Source organism: Bacillus rossius, chromosome 3, assembly GCF_032445375.1.
Source record: "Bacillus rossius redtenbacheri isolate Brsri chromosome 3, Brsri_v3, whole genome shotgun sequence".
Lineage (NCBI taxonomy): Eukaryota > Metazoa > Arthropoda > Insecta > Phasmatodea > Bacillidae > Bacillus > Bacillus rossius.
The window spans coordinates 14,368,591-14,382,168 of NC_086332.1; the positions used below are offsets into that span (position 1 = coordinate 14,368,591).

Consider the following 13,578-nt stretch of genomic DNA (forward strand, 5'->3'; position numbering starts at 1 on the left):
TTTTTATAATTTCAACCCATCAAAAATTGTTTTAAGCAAAGGTTCTATATACTTTTAGGAGTTTTACAATAAATTATGACGGATTTGATACTACATCTATATATAAAAAAAGTAATGACCTTTTTTGTCTTTCTATGCTTCTTATATCCACCCCTTACAGTTATGGTTTGTTACATAAAATTTAATTTAGACAAACGTTATCAGACAATATTTAAAAATTAAATAAAAATTAACTAAATAGAGTACATGGTAATATATAGGTATATTTTTCTTAATTCAACACCAGGTTTTTTTAATCCCTTGCAATAATGGTATGTATTATCAAAAAACTGTTTCAGACAAAAGTTTTAGACAAACATTATAAGATTTACGAACAACATAAACGGATATGATGGTATGCCTACTAAGGGAATCATTAATTTCTTTTTGTATTTTAACCACTCTTTATCCACCCCTTGCAGCAATTTTGTTTGAATCAAAAATTATTTCAGACAAAAGTTTTGATAGTATTTATAAGATTAACGAACAATAAGAAACGATATTGATAGTGAGTCTACAAAAAGAGAAAATAATTTTTTTTTGTCATTCAACCCCTGTTTATTCCACCCCCTGCAGTAACGGTTGGTCGTGTAAATATTATTTCAGACAAAATATCTTGGTATTTCTCCTACGAGTTATAATACGTTCTAACGGATGTGGTATTTTCTATACTATGGGAGTTACAGCGATTTTTCTATTTTTCAAAAAGACATTCCCCATTTCAACCTCTTTGTTAATATATTGGGATATTGCCCATTAACGAACTTGAATGAGATTTTCCACTACTAGATTTTATGTATCATTTTGGATGTGATTTATGAAACATTGTGTCAGTTATCGTGTCCATAAAATTGTGTTGACGATGGTTTTGGGGTCTATGGACCATGAAACGAAAACTATATAAAGATTTTCCGGACGTTGCGCCTTGGTAACGGCTACAATAGGTAGTATTTCTTTAAAATCTACCTTTAAGGTAACGTTAGTTGTTTCTAAAGTGTTCTAATGATATAGTTGACTAACGGGTTGGTCAAATGAAGCTGTATTTTGTAACTGCATAAATAGAAGAATCATGTAATACGATGAATTTACAAGACAAACGGTTGCAATGTGAATACGTTTCAAGAAAATAAAAAAATAGCTTGTAATTTAAATAAAACTGCAGAAGAAAATAATTAAATAACTTTCGAAGTACGTCAAAGCTCGTGAAGATAAGTTCCTGGATATTAATTACTTATTTTAATTTTTTATAACTAAGTTTTAACATTATCAATTGGTGCCTAAAATGCTAATGTATTGAAAGTTATAGTAATTCTTTGCCCGTATTATGGCAATAACTAAGATGTTAGCGCCACAGAAGTAGATCCCCTTACATTGGAATAACTACATAGTTACAGAACTTGCTCAGAGACAGAAATTGGCACACTTAGTGGGACCTCGGTGCAGCATTTAGCAACCCGGCGCGGGACAGGTTGACACAGAAACTGGTATAATCCTTTCGTATGGCAAGCTGATACAGTGGCTACTTTGAAGAAAGGAGTTTGCTCCGAGGTCAAAAAAATGATATTTTATTAAGTTATTTCTGCATCAGGCATCTGTTGTACGCGTGACCTCATGTCTCGTTGCGTTGTATTCCTTCACTCCACTCCGTTTCCATGAATTTTTATCACAACATTAATGTGACTACTAAACATTTATGTCCAATTTGTTAGTGGCCCCACCGCAAAAGTTTGAAGTGTGCTTTGTTACTGAATTTTGAAAGCTAAATTACTTTAAAATATCTGTAGGTAAACACGTCCAAGTCGCAAATGTCTGACGAGTATGTTACAACTACCTCAAACACCCGTTACTTCCACTGAAGTGATTAAATACTATTGTTGTAATTTCGTATAATTATGATGCGTACGTGGATTTAAATCTTGTTAATTAATAAAATGGTCGTTGTTTCACTGCCTAGTGTATTTAATAGGCGAGTAATACCACGTTACACACCGAATTCTGTATTCTCATATACAAAATTTTGCAAGTGACTCAGTAGCATTAAATAACAAAGTAATATCAGTATGAAAAACAGTAAAATAAGAGCAATAACTTACAAATAAAATTAAATTCAATGACAGCACAACAACGAATAATCTCTTCAATTCTTTATTATATTTAGCCTACTTTAAGTAAGAGAAGCATGAAACAATTGCACACACAATATCTTTGAAAGATTTGTGCAATGGGAGTGCATGACTTGATGTAAGCTTTTGAACATACACCATTGCTAAGCAATGGCGTATGTCCAAAAGCTTACATCAAGTAATTGCACACACAATACGCAACTCTACATAGTTCCAAATAAAAAATAATAATATTAATTAATTTTTTTGACAGCTATGACACGGAATATATTAAACACAAAATGATTCTTTCCTTAATAAAATTATATTTTATATTGATTGTATTAAATCGAAAAAGTTTTAGCAGCTATATAAACTTAGCAGATGCTTCTAATGATACAGGATATCTGCTTTATTAAAAACGTACGTAAGTTCAGAAGACAAAAAAAACACAGTCCTATCTGGCTATAATTCACCAAAAAAAAAAAAAAATACGTCTTTGAAATATTGTAGCACCGAAATTTCATCCAGAGAAATTGGCCTTACATATAAAGACCACCGATGACTGTTGATGGAACCACAGTACACAATGAGTCTGTTTCAGAGAAGAATTTGCACTGAAAACCTGTAGGAATCAAAACTGAATCGGTTAGAATCTACCCCTTCTCGTGCTGCTCTCGCCGAAAGAAAATACTTCCGGTACCTCCCCACCATTTTTCTTTGCCTTTCTCGAACGCACGTGTGAAACACGAGAGACGAAGTTAAGCCATGACGTCTGAAAAACTCCTGTGAGATTCGGAAGTAAATCGCAGACCCGTCAACGGCTGTCGCTACCAGTTGAACAGGCTGCGGCAGGACTCATCGGCGGAAGCAACTTACAAAAACAAAAACACTTCTCACCGAGAAATGGGGCGTGAAGTTCCTACTCAGACACCAAATCCATAAATCGGAAATCGGAAAGGCTAGTGTCCCACATACAGATGTTCTTCGTATGACCATAATTATAAAACTGATGGCTAAGTTTGAGAAAATAAAATACGATAACACTATTTACCACACTAAAAATTTCAAGCCAAAACTATAATCATCGGTATTAATTAAAACATTAGAAACTTTACAGGTGACAGTACCTAATCTTAATTAAGTATATATAGCCCGAAATAATTCCATATGCATTATTTTACCTAAGACCACATCGGTAATGTTGTATTAACTTTGAATTGACATAGCTTGGCTAAAAAATAAAACTCATATAATTAGCTGAAATTAATATGTTCTAAAATGTTACATTCTTACTACCTAGAATATGCTTTAAAATATGACAAAATGTGTTTAATACACATGTAATTTTAAGCGATTTAGTATATTACAATGAAACCAATAATAATAAAACACACTACTTTCAGCTTTATATAGAATCTAACCAAACTCAATTATAATATTATAGCACAAACAAAATGACAAATTACTATGCATAATAGAAGAAACTCGAGTAAATAATAATGATGGAATATTCAGAAAACATAAAAATAAAACATTCTCAGTCAAAATGTTATTCATAGTAGGGGTCACTAATACTGCGATGTTACAGGCTCAGAAAGTTGGAGAAGCAAACACAGGTCACACACCAGCAAGTGTGGCTACCTGCAGAATACCAGCATGCAGCGGGAAGTCACCAACCAGGAGTCTGGCCTCAAGAATTCTCGTGTGATTGCAATGAACTTCTCGAGACTTCCGCAGGTCGTCACCGGATCTCTCTTTCTTTCACTGATCCCACACCCAGGCTTGGTTTATCATCTTCTTTGCTTTAATCATTTTCTTCGCTGCTGCTGCTGCTGCTGCTACTGCTGCTGCTGCTGCTGCTACTGCTGCTGCTTTTGCTGCTGCTATTTTTCTTGCTGCTGTTTTGCTTGCTGCTACTGCTGCTTTTGCTGCTGCTATTTTTCTTGCTGCTTTTTTGCTTGCTGCTGTTTTGCTTGCTGCCCTTTGGGATCGGCGTGAGTTTCGCCGATGGGATGCCCTTCCACCAGCCCATATTGGATATAAATGGCATCGGTTTAACTGGATTTTTATTGTCAGGAGACTGCCTTCTGCACGGATACATATTAGAGGACCAACGATCATTCCGGCGAATCCTTTTTGGTGCAAGATCCGCACTACGGCGCCACATGGACTTGTCCTGGTAGAGATTCTCGGCATATTTTCCGATCTTGTAAGTGATGTTATTCTTGAGTGGCGTCCATTCTTGGGGATATACAACAGTAAGCAGTCTAGGGTTCTTTTCCTTAAGCTTGGATTCCAACCAGGTCGATCCCGAGAAGTTATAATTCGTGCTTTGGAGCCTTTTGTTAATCTTTGACCCGAAACCATCACCAGACCATTCATCGGAGTGTGGCATTTTGGGCTCGGAGAGGATTTTGCCTGTGCCCTTATAATTATCTTTACTATTCTTTCTGTTGATAGAGGCAAGCGTGGCTGGGAGGTTTCCCGATTCTTCTTTACCTTTATTCTTATATTCACCATAATGCTTGACTTTATCTTCCCCATATAAAGTGTACACAGAAGTCTGCGGAATCGCATCGTCACGGCCATGGTTGTAGAAGCCGTTATCAGTGTCCTTCAACGATGGTGCATTCATTATGGCAGGTGTCCTGCCATACTTACTGTATAGCTGTTTCTGGTAGGGTGCCACTAGAGGCGCCAGAATAGCCAATACTAACACAGTTCGTCCCATTGGTGCCTCCATAGCTTTCTGAAACAAAACAAAATTAATTTACCTACTGTATATCTACTAGCCCTGGTTCCGTTCGTAGTACGACTAACAAAGATTTGGTAATACCAACATATTTTTAAGTTATTCGCTTGACGCATCTAAACTATCAACGCAATTATTCACTCATCATAATATTCCTACTTTTCTATTTCTGTTGGAAAAGAAGCTGCGATTTCTCTGGACTCTGTTTTACCTTGGCAACAATTGAAAGCCTCATTAAAAATAATACTACAGTTGGTATTGAAGGACATAGTTATGAATGTTATAATAAATATATATTTAACTATTTCATGGCAGCAAAGGCATGTATTTTTTCTACAAGTCAAGGCAATAGCCAAGGCATGGCTTTAGATAAGAAATAGACTGATACGTTGTAAGTACTAATTCAACATAACATAGCCTTCCCTGTAGTGGCTTTAATATCTATCCTAACTATTTCTCAAGGCTCGGTCTCGCCCGACATATTTAGTTATTGCATTTCATTTCATTAGTTTTATTGAGGACATTCAATAGGATGTTATTATTTTTTAAAATTTATTATTTTTATTATATTTGATTTAATAAAATTGGTAACACAAACATTTTCTTTTCATTCTACGGGATTAACAACATTGAATAAATAGGTATATAATATATTTATTTTTTTAGCCAAAACGTACATAATGTTTTTGTTCTGCTCTTTAGCGTAGTGCATTTTAGGCACTAGGTCGAGGTATTAAAAGACTATTGTATTTATTGCATAGCAGGATGCTGAAGATATCAAAATCCGGAAGACAGCCCGAGAGTAAAAAAGTTATTTCAGTGTAGGCAACACACTTGAAATTAAGCTGATTACAAAGTATTTTTAATAGATGCTATTTTTTAAAAATATTTCTTGAAAAAAATTGTTCAGAACATTTTATTTCCTTCGTGTAATTTGCGCACATGACATACGCAAATAGACATGCTTTCGAAACTGTATATCTATCTAAATTATTCAATATCAGTATTTGTTTAAATCTGATTGATATTGCAGTGTAACTGTTTCAATTCTACATCAATGCCTTCGGGTTAACCACCGACAGGAAAGAGAGAACTGCAGACATGCGATGTAGGCCTATCAAAAATTTAGTAGAGAGCAATAAGGTTAGTTTTATAAGAATGATACCTGCTAAAACTAACAAAACAAAGATATATGCCAATTTAAATTTACAAAAACTTAGGCAGAAAAATTACACACTAGAATTTTTTTGAGTAAGAAATTTGACAATAAAAGAGGGTAAAAATAACGACACTAAAAATCTTATAATCACCAATTAGTGTCACTATACTACACCTTCAGTAATACACCATCCCCAGTGTAATACAGAAACAGTAAAACCCTATAGCATTGATATATTTTTATTATTTGAAGAATAAAACTATTAGTAATTTTACAGATATCACTACTACTTCATATTAAATTCGTAACTTGTTTTTAGTTGCATATCAAGATGTCAGTTATTCGAAACTTTAGTTTCTTGGCCATATGAGTAAATGTGCATGTGACAACGTATGTATATTCTTACGTTCCTTTGGGCGCGCTCTTTTTATGTATGCATAAATATAATATAATAATAAAATAACTAGTTTTGACAGCTCCATAGAATTTACATATTGAAAGACTGGATCAGCTCAGAAAGAATGGAAAACGCGAGATCACTAAAAAAAACGTAGATTTCTTTTAAAATTATTCCGAGCGAGGAAATTACTCGCATATAATGTTTTCTATAACATTTCATGGTACAGTTATCTCACACAAAACCAACAAATATATTTGCAAACCTCCGCACCATGAAACGTAAAATATAGGTATACCAGAACTATTCTTGTAGATTCGTGATCAAAATAACTGAAATTAAACTCTAGACAGCTTGTAACTAGCGTTCTCCGTATGTTTAAGGTGGGAGTATTGAAGAGTGTAGTGACGGCGAGACGCTGGAACCAGCACACGTACCCGCCGAGTCGCTCTGGCCAACAGCGATGCGAGGACTCCCGGGGCTCGGGACTCCACTGGTACCGGCTGCTCCAGAGGCGGGTGTCTTATGCGGGGCAGGAAGGTCGGACCGGACACAGGGGAACGCGCCGAGACGCGTCATCTTGCACGACACACGCGGATGCGCCGGCTGCCGAGAAGGACGGGGGTCCAGCGGCCTCGTCAGCAATCACGAGACCTTCACGCGCGCGCGTGCCGTATCTGCGGGGCTGGACGCAGTCACGTGTCTCTGACCCACACGCGACACATTCAAGGCCGTAGTGACGTCGACCGTTGTACGTTAAGGACTGCCCATTGTTTTTCTCCGCTTAGAATTTAAAGTAGTGGCCATACTCCTTTACATTGACGTATCTATGTAAAGGAAGAAATTTGGTTAATAAGTAGCGGGTGGAGAAAATGGAATGAAATACCTTCCTCTCCCGAATAACTTCTGATCACAACTTACACAGGACAGAACAATGTTTTCTGGAAACAACTAGGCAAAAAATAATTGGCTCTATACACGAGCCTCTCCCACTGGTGGTGCTATGAGAGAGACGATTCTTTCTACCCATATACCCCCATTGAACTAAAAACAAACAAAAATCTGTTGAGATAACAACAAATTTTCTCTACATAATTTTCATGAATTTTCTAGTTTCCAGAAATACATTCAAATATACATTTAGATGTTATACTTTATTTTTCTTCAAAATCTCAGATTACCCATTCAGCAGGATGTATTCTTTACCACCCTAAACCTCTCCAGTAATTCTATAATATTCACCCCCCCCCCAAATACATAAACTACGTCCGACCTTGAGTTCACCAATCAACTGTTGGTTTAGGTTTGTTAAAATAGAGATGAAATTGTTCCCACCAGACAGTGTTTTTAACACTATTGGAGTACACTTAACTGAATTTACAACGCGTCCTTTTGAGGCATAGACTCTGGTTGTTATAAAAAAGTTGCGATTTAAAAGTAACATCCAAAATAAATTTGAAAATTTTAACGTACTGAATAGGTAGTTTGTACGGGCACCGTTTATGGCTTTTGTTAAAAGATGATCTGTATTTTCTTTCCAGAAATGTGTTTAGCGTCTATCTTTCTCTTTTACCCGACATTAAAAAGTTGTTCAATAAAATGATTTTTACCCAACATTGCACTTTTATTTTCTGAACAAATATTAACAGCCAGAAAAGTAATCATATTTTCCATTGTTATTACTTAGACAATATAATAGAACATTGTCTTTTCTTGACTCACAAATAGCCCTTAATCGTGGACATCGACGAACACAACTAAATCTTTATAACTGTTTGTGTATACAAATGTGTCTCTTACCCCCCTTTTTTTCTGTCAAAACTCACTCGGTAATCTGTGGAGTGTATCGTGCAAATACTTCCCACTCTGTTTTAATCCATAAATACTCTTTACCAACATACAAACTTTGTTTCTCTCTGTTTTGTAGATTGGTATCTCCTCTGTTAAGACTTCCTCAGAGAGTGAATCTTTAATTATGCTGCAAGACAATTTAAATTCTACTGACAAGAAAAGAAAACGAATGGTTTTCTTCTTATCCACTAAAGATAACTTCTACTTAAGTCTATCCCTCGGATTTGGAGAAACCCTCGTGCTTTATATGGCCATGGTTCACCGTAAATGATTATAATGTGTTAGTTTATAGCTGGCACGATTTGCAGCCTTAAAATTTGGACTACTTCCATATGAGCATGGTTTTAATTTTAGGACAAACAACCCAACAATTTTTTCCCCTTCAAGGCTGGTCACAATCTCATAACCTTTTTTTGCTCAGTATTTGCTATTAACTCATCTACTGCATTTTTTTCAGTTCACAGATCATCACTTCGCATGGCTTCCTAATCATCTTTAGGATCATGATGGCAGACCTTACTCAATACGGTTAAACACCTATATCCTCGTGGTCTCACAATCTAGGAGACCTCCTAACCTGCAATGCTAAGATAGGTACTATCTCAACATTCTGACTCACTTTTGTGCTTCTCCTGTAATCTAGGTATTTGGTTTCCTTCCATTGAAGTCGTTCCTTTCAAAGGAATTGTTCATCATCTCCTGAAAGGTTTCAAACATTTCCCTAGCTCTCAACCACAGACTTAATCCCATCCTCAACTTTCCATTTTTGTAGCTTATGCGCAAAGCTATCCTGCAACTACTACACTACATTATCATAGAAAAAATATCACCTCCTTGATTACTACCAACCTTCATACATAAATTCTTTTCAATACAACACGTGTCCACTTGGTGTTACTTTACACTTTGTTGGTTCATAAAAAATCAATATTTATAAACCATCATCTATAGTTTATGACAGTTATTGAGTTTGCCAAAACACATTTTTACCTAGTATTTCGATGAAATATGATGAATGATGAAAGAGACAATAAATATAACAAAATTATTAATCTATTGGTGAGCGAATTTAAACATATTAACATTGTGCAGTTATAGCAGCTAGTGATCCTATTTAGTTATTTTATCCCATTTATTTCCGAGAAGCTTCCTTATTCTAAATTACCCAAATTTCATTCCATTGATCACATTTTACTATATATTGTATCAAATTCTGTAATCAAACCTTAACTTTATACGAATTTTATAAAAATATTTAGAAGTTTAAACGTCATTTAAAGTAACAATCAAATGTCATCATGAAAATCGTTTTTAATTGAAACAATAAGCAACCAAAATGAAAAAAAAATTAAGATTCACTGCTAAGACCAATATTAACTCGCTTCTGATTCATAAAGTTGGTAAGAATTAACTGTCCTGGGCTGAAAAATGTATTTATTCAAATGTAAATTTAAAGCATTTTGGTCTTTCAGATCGAGGTAGGCTGCACCACACAAACAATCAATTTGCTGATGTTGATAATGTAAACTCCACACACTTTAGTATACATTCGCCGAAAATTCAGACCTACGGTTTTAGTCTACACTTTAGTTTATGTAAACGAGACGTTTACTATTTCGTGAATAGGTACAATAAACACAAAATATTTGGTCCCTCCATTTTTTATTATAGTAAGTACAAGCTGTTTGAAATTCTGGTATGAACAAACAACATGGAATCCAAGGGTATATCCAGAGTAGGTCAATAAGGGGGAAAGCAGTTAGCCTTCCTGGAGTGGAAAAATAAGGAGAAAGTAGTTCTAGTCATTTGTATCTAATCCTCACAAACAATTGTTCAAAATATTTTTTTAAATTATTTTTTTCTGTTTTTTATTATTATTGTATAGCACCACAGAAACACCTCTTCACGAAAAAGTATTTATTTATTAAAATGATCTTCCCCTCGTTTCTGCTTTGAGATGGATACATGCTTGATGACAGCTATGTTCTTAAAGTGCGTATGATTGAAGTCTGTGTGTAGTGGAATCTCTGTTTGCTACTATGTTCCTTATTGTTAACTTACATTAAAAATTATTATTTAATGGCTCTGATAAATTTTTAACAGTTTCAATACAAATGAAATAAGTAGTGAAATGCATTTATCTTGGGTTTTTAATATATTTTTTTACTATTAAATTTATGAAAATATTACATATAAGATTAATTTTACTGTTCAAGTTAGATCTATTTTTGTCGGTTCTCCATCCCTGTGGTCATTTAGGCCCTTCACACTAAGACAAACTTTCGATTCTCACAACTTCCAAGAAAGTTGATCAAAAAATGTTGTAGGGTTATGATGTCACCAAAAATCTACCAGCGAAACCATGTTGGCTTGAAATGTTGGATGACTCGATTTTCCATCAAATAATACGATGGCCTCCCACCTTCTGCCGAAATTTGTTGATGATGCTGTTGATGAGGGCGCCAACTAAATTTAATTACCGGCTTGCGAGTTAGTCCGCAGGTATAGCCGAGACTCTTTCTCAGGGTGTATCATCGCCATGTGGCCAGCAGACAGCAGGTGTTGGCCCGACAGAGAACCCCCAGCTGTTGTAGCCACTGGGGACACTATACTAATGAAGGCTACTTATCATGGAATTACTACCAAGGTAGCTGAGGTATGATTGTTTTTATTGGTACATAACTCTCGCCCATGGTGCTGCCTGAGACACGACCTGTCTAATCCTGTCTCCTCGGCTCGTCGCAACATGTATAAGTGGTCATCTGGTCTTGACTGACGGTGACCCTGTTATACCGCTTATGATTAATTATGGGTCCTCTGGCCGTAGGTTGAAGAACTTAAGTAGACACATGTCAGTAATAAGCTGCCTTGAATTATTAATTGCAGGACAATAATGGTTACATTAGGACGATTGTTCTGATACGCGACTTGATTGGAAATATGTAAATGACATAACAATAAGTGTACTGGCTCTTCCGCAATGGCTACAACACAAAAAAAAACATGACCTGCGGATACACAAAGTAACCACATAACACGTGGGAAATTAATTATATATAATTCATAACTATTCTAGCCGCTTGATGTAAGCTTTTGGACATACGCCATTGCTAAGCACTTTTTCTGTAGAAGAAAACTAAAAAATACCCAAAAGACAAAAAACACAAATTAAGCAAAAAATTGCCTGAGGACGGGGGCAGATAGCAGTTCCCGAAACGTCGCTTGTTTCTGTTTTGGAAAAACTATTGTGTTTGTTTCGTCTTTTCGTTTTGTCGTGATTTGTCTCGTTTCAACTATTGTGTTGAATTTTTTTTTGGGTTCAATATTTTTGTGCTGTCATCAATTGTGGGTTTTTTTTCGTTATCTTAGTCCATTTTTCTTTGTTTTTCTTTGTTTGTTGACCATATTCCTGTTATGGAATATTATGTGGTGTTTATATCCTGTTGACAACAGCAATTTTTTGCTTTATTTGTGTTTTTTTGTCTTTTGGGTATTTTTTAGTTTTCTTCTACAGAAAAAAGTGCTTAGCAATGGCGTATGTCCAAAAGCTTACATCAAGTTGTTACGTTGTATGTTTGGCCCGGCTAAGCACACATAGAAACGTAACAAAACAAAGACGAACAATGTTCCATAGGGGTTTTTCATTACGATGGTTCTCCGTTATTTGGAAATAAAAAAGTTTATTAAATTATCTTTGTTTATTTCTTTAAAAAACTGTTTTTTTCTCATAGTTACATGGCCTCAGTACACAATTTTACAAATGAATTTAGTCAGAAAACTTCGTTACTTGCACAGTTTTTTGTCTTTTCTTATACAAATTTTAACGATGTCTTTGAATTTTGATCGGGTGAGGTCCAAATACATACCACAGCACCATACATCTTACCGTTGATGGTCGAGGAGTCTTGTCACTCGCCAAAGAGAAAAAAAAACTTAGTAATGTCCCTTGGTTAATTACATAACTCAAGGTACCGTCGATCGCGGACCGAAATCACACGAAGTTGGGCCGATGCCGACGCCTAGGGCCTAAATTTCTAATTAATTAGTCCGAAAAAACAATGAATTTAGGTTGAAAAAATACGGCCTGGCCCCAGCCCTTAGGCGTTACATTATCTCTTAGTATTTTTACATTTGTCTTGCGACTTGCCGACGACGCGACCGAGTTCGACGACGATCGAGCAACAAGTGACTTGGTCGACGAGATTAGCTTTCCTTGTAAAGGTGAAAACAAGGGAGGCAACCCCGTGGGCCAACTGACCAATCAGCGCACATAATTCCAAAACATGACCATATAAGGAAATTCGTACGGGCACATCACTTGACGCCAGGGCTCACCCTGATTGGCTGGCTATTGGTAGCCTCCAGAGACCCTTCCAGACGGTCGCTATAGCTGTGCGTTCAACGTGACGCGTAAATCCCAAACACGCATTTACAAAGTGAAAAATAACTTTCTGGCGCCAGAGTGTCGCGCCTGTCCGCTCTTCCTTCTGTACCTTCCAGACTATTCTCAAAATATTACACTAGCAATATCCAATAAAATATAAAATTACCCAACAAATTCAAATACAATGTTCAAAATTTAGTAAACAAAGTTGAAATTCATACCATATTAGAAACTTTTGTTTAAAAATGATGTCCTGTAAAATTATAATCTATACTGCTTTAAACAAAACAATTACTGAAATTAATTATCAATTATCAAAATTAATTATTATGAACTGGAGTTAACCCTCAAATTAATAATTAAGTATCTCAAGGAAAAAAGTAGTTTAAGTCTTTCCATGAAATTTAACCAAAGTAATGAATAATTCTTAACAGATCTGAACAATCCTTATCTACATATTAAATAATTATTATTTTTCATATCAAAGTTATTCTTAATCTATATTCTTATGACCCCAAAAAAAAAATGTATATAACAAATCCTCATTGTGCAATGCTACAAAGTCATGCACTCCCATTGCACAAATCTTTCAAAGATAATATTCTAGCCGCCTCTGGCCATTAATTTAATTAAACACCATGTGGGCTAGAGAAAAGGCAGTCCACGAAAGTCCTCAGACTGTATTAAATAAAAAGAGTCCATTGTGCTCATCACCTAATGTGATAGCCCTATGCGGGCGAAACTAAGAATATCTTACAATGAAGTACATTGTGTGAAGCCTTAACCGCATCCGACGAAAAGACAAAAATCCATAATTATGTATTAAATGAAATTGTCCCAATGGAAGGCCTAAATCATTACATTAAGCGGCTGGGAAGTTCAATTCATTTT

General features: G+C 35.5%; 1 protein-coding gene across 1 annotated transcript; it reads right to left on the reverse strand.

Annotated features, from left to right (window-relative positions):
• Window positions 1-3,678: 3,678 nt before the first annotated feature.
• LOC134530252 (vitellogenin-2-like) lies at window positions 3,679-7,027 on the reverse strand. The gene is made up of 2 exons (XM_063364943.1): window positions 6,890-7,027; window positions 3,679-4,893 (listed from the first exon to the last, which is right to left on the reverse strand). Exon 2 carries the CDS (start codon window positions 4,885-4,887, stop codon window positions 3,949-3,951), a length of 939 nt encoding a protein of 312 aa, XP_063221013.1. The 5' UTR covers window positions 4,888-4,893; window positions 6,890-7,027; the 3' UTR covers window positions 3,679-3,948.
• Window positions 7,028-13,578: the final 6,551 nt, after the last annotated feature.

Bases quoted from the DNA above. Each gene is read 5' to 3' on its own strand.
- LOC134530252 (XM_063364943.1), bottom strand. From the start codon at position 4,887: ATGGAGGCACCAATGGGACGAACTGTGTTAGTATTGGCTATTCTGGCG.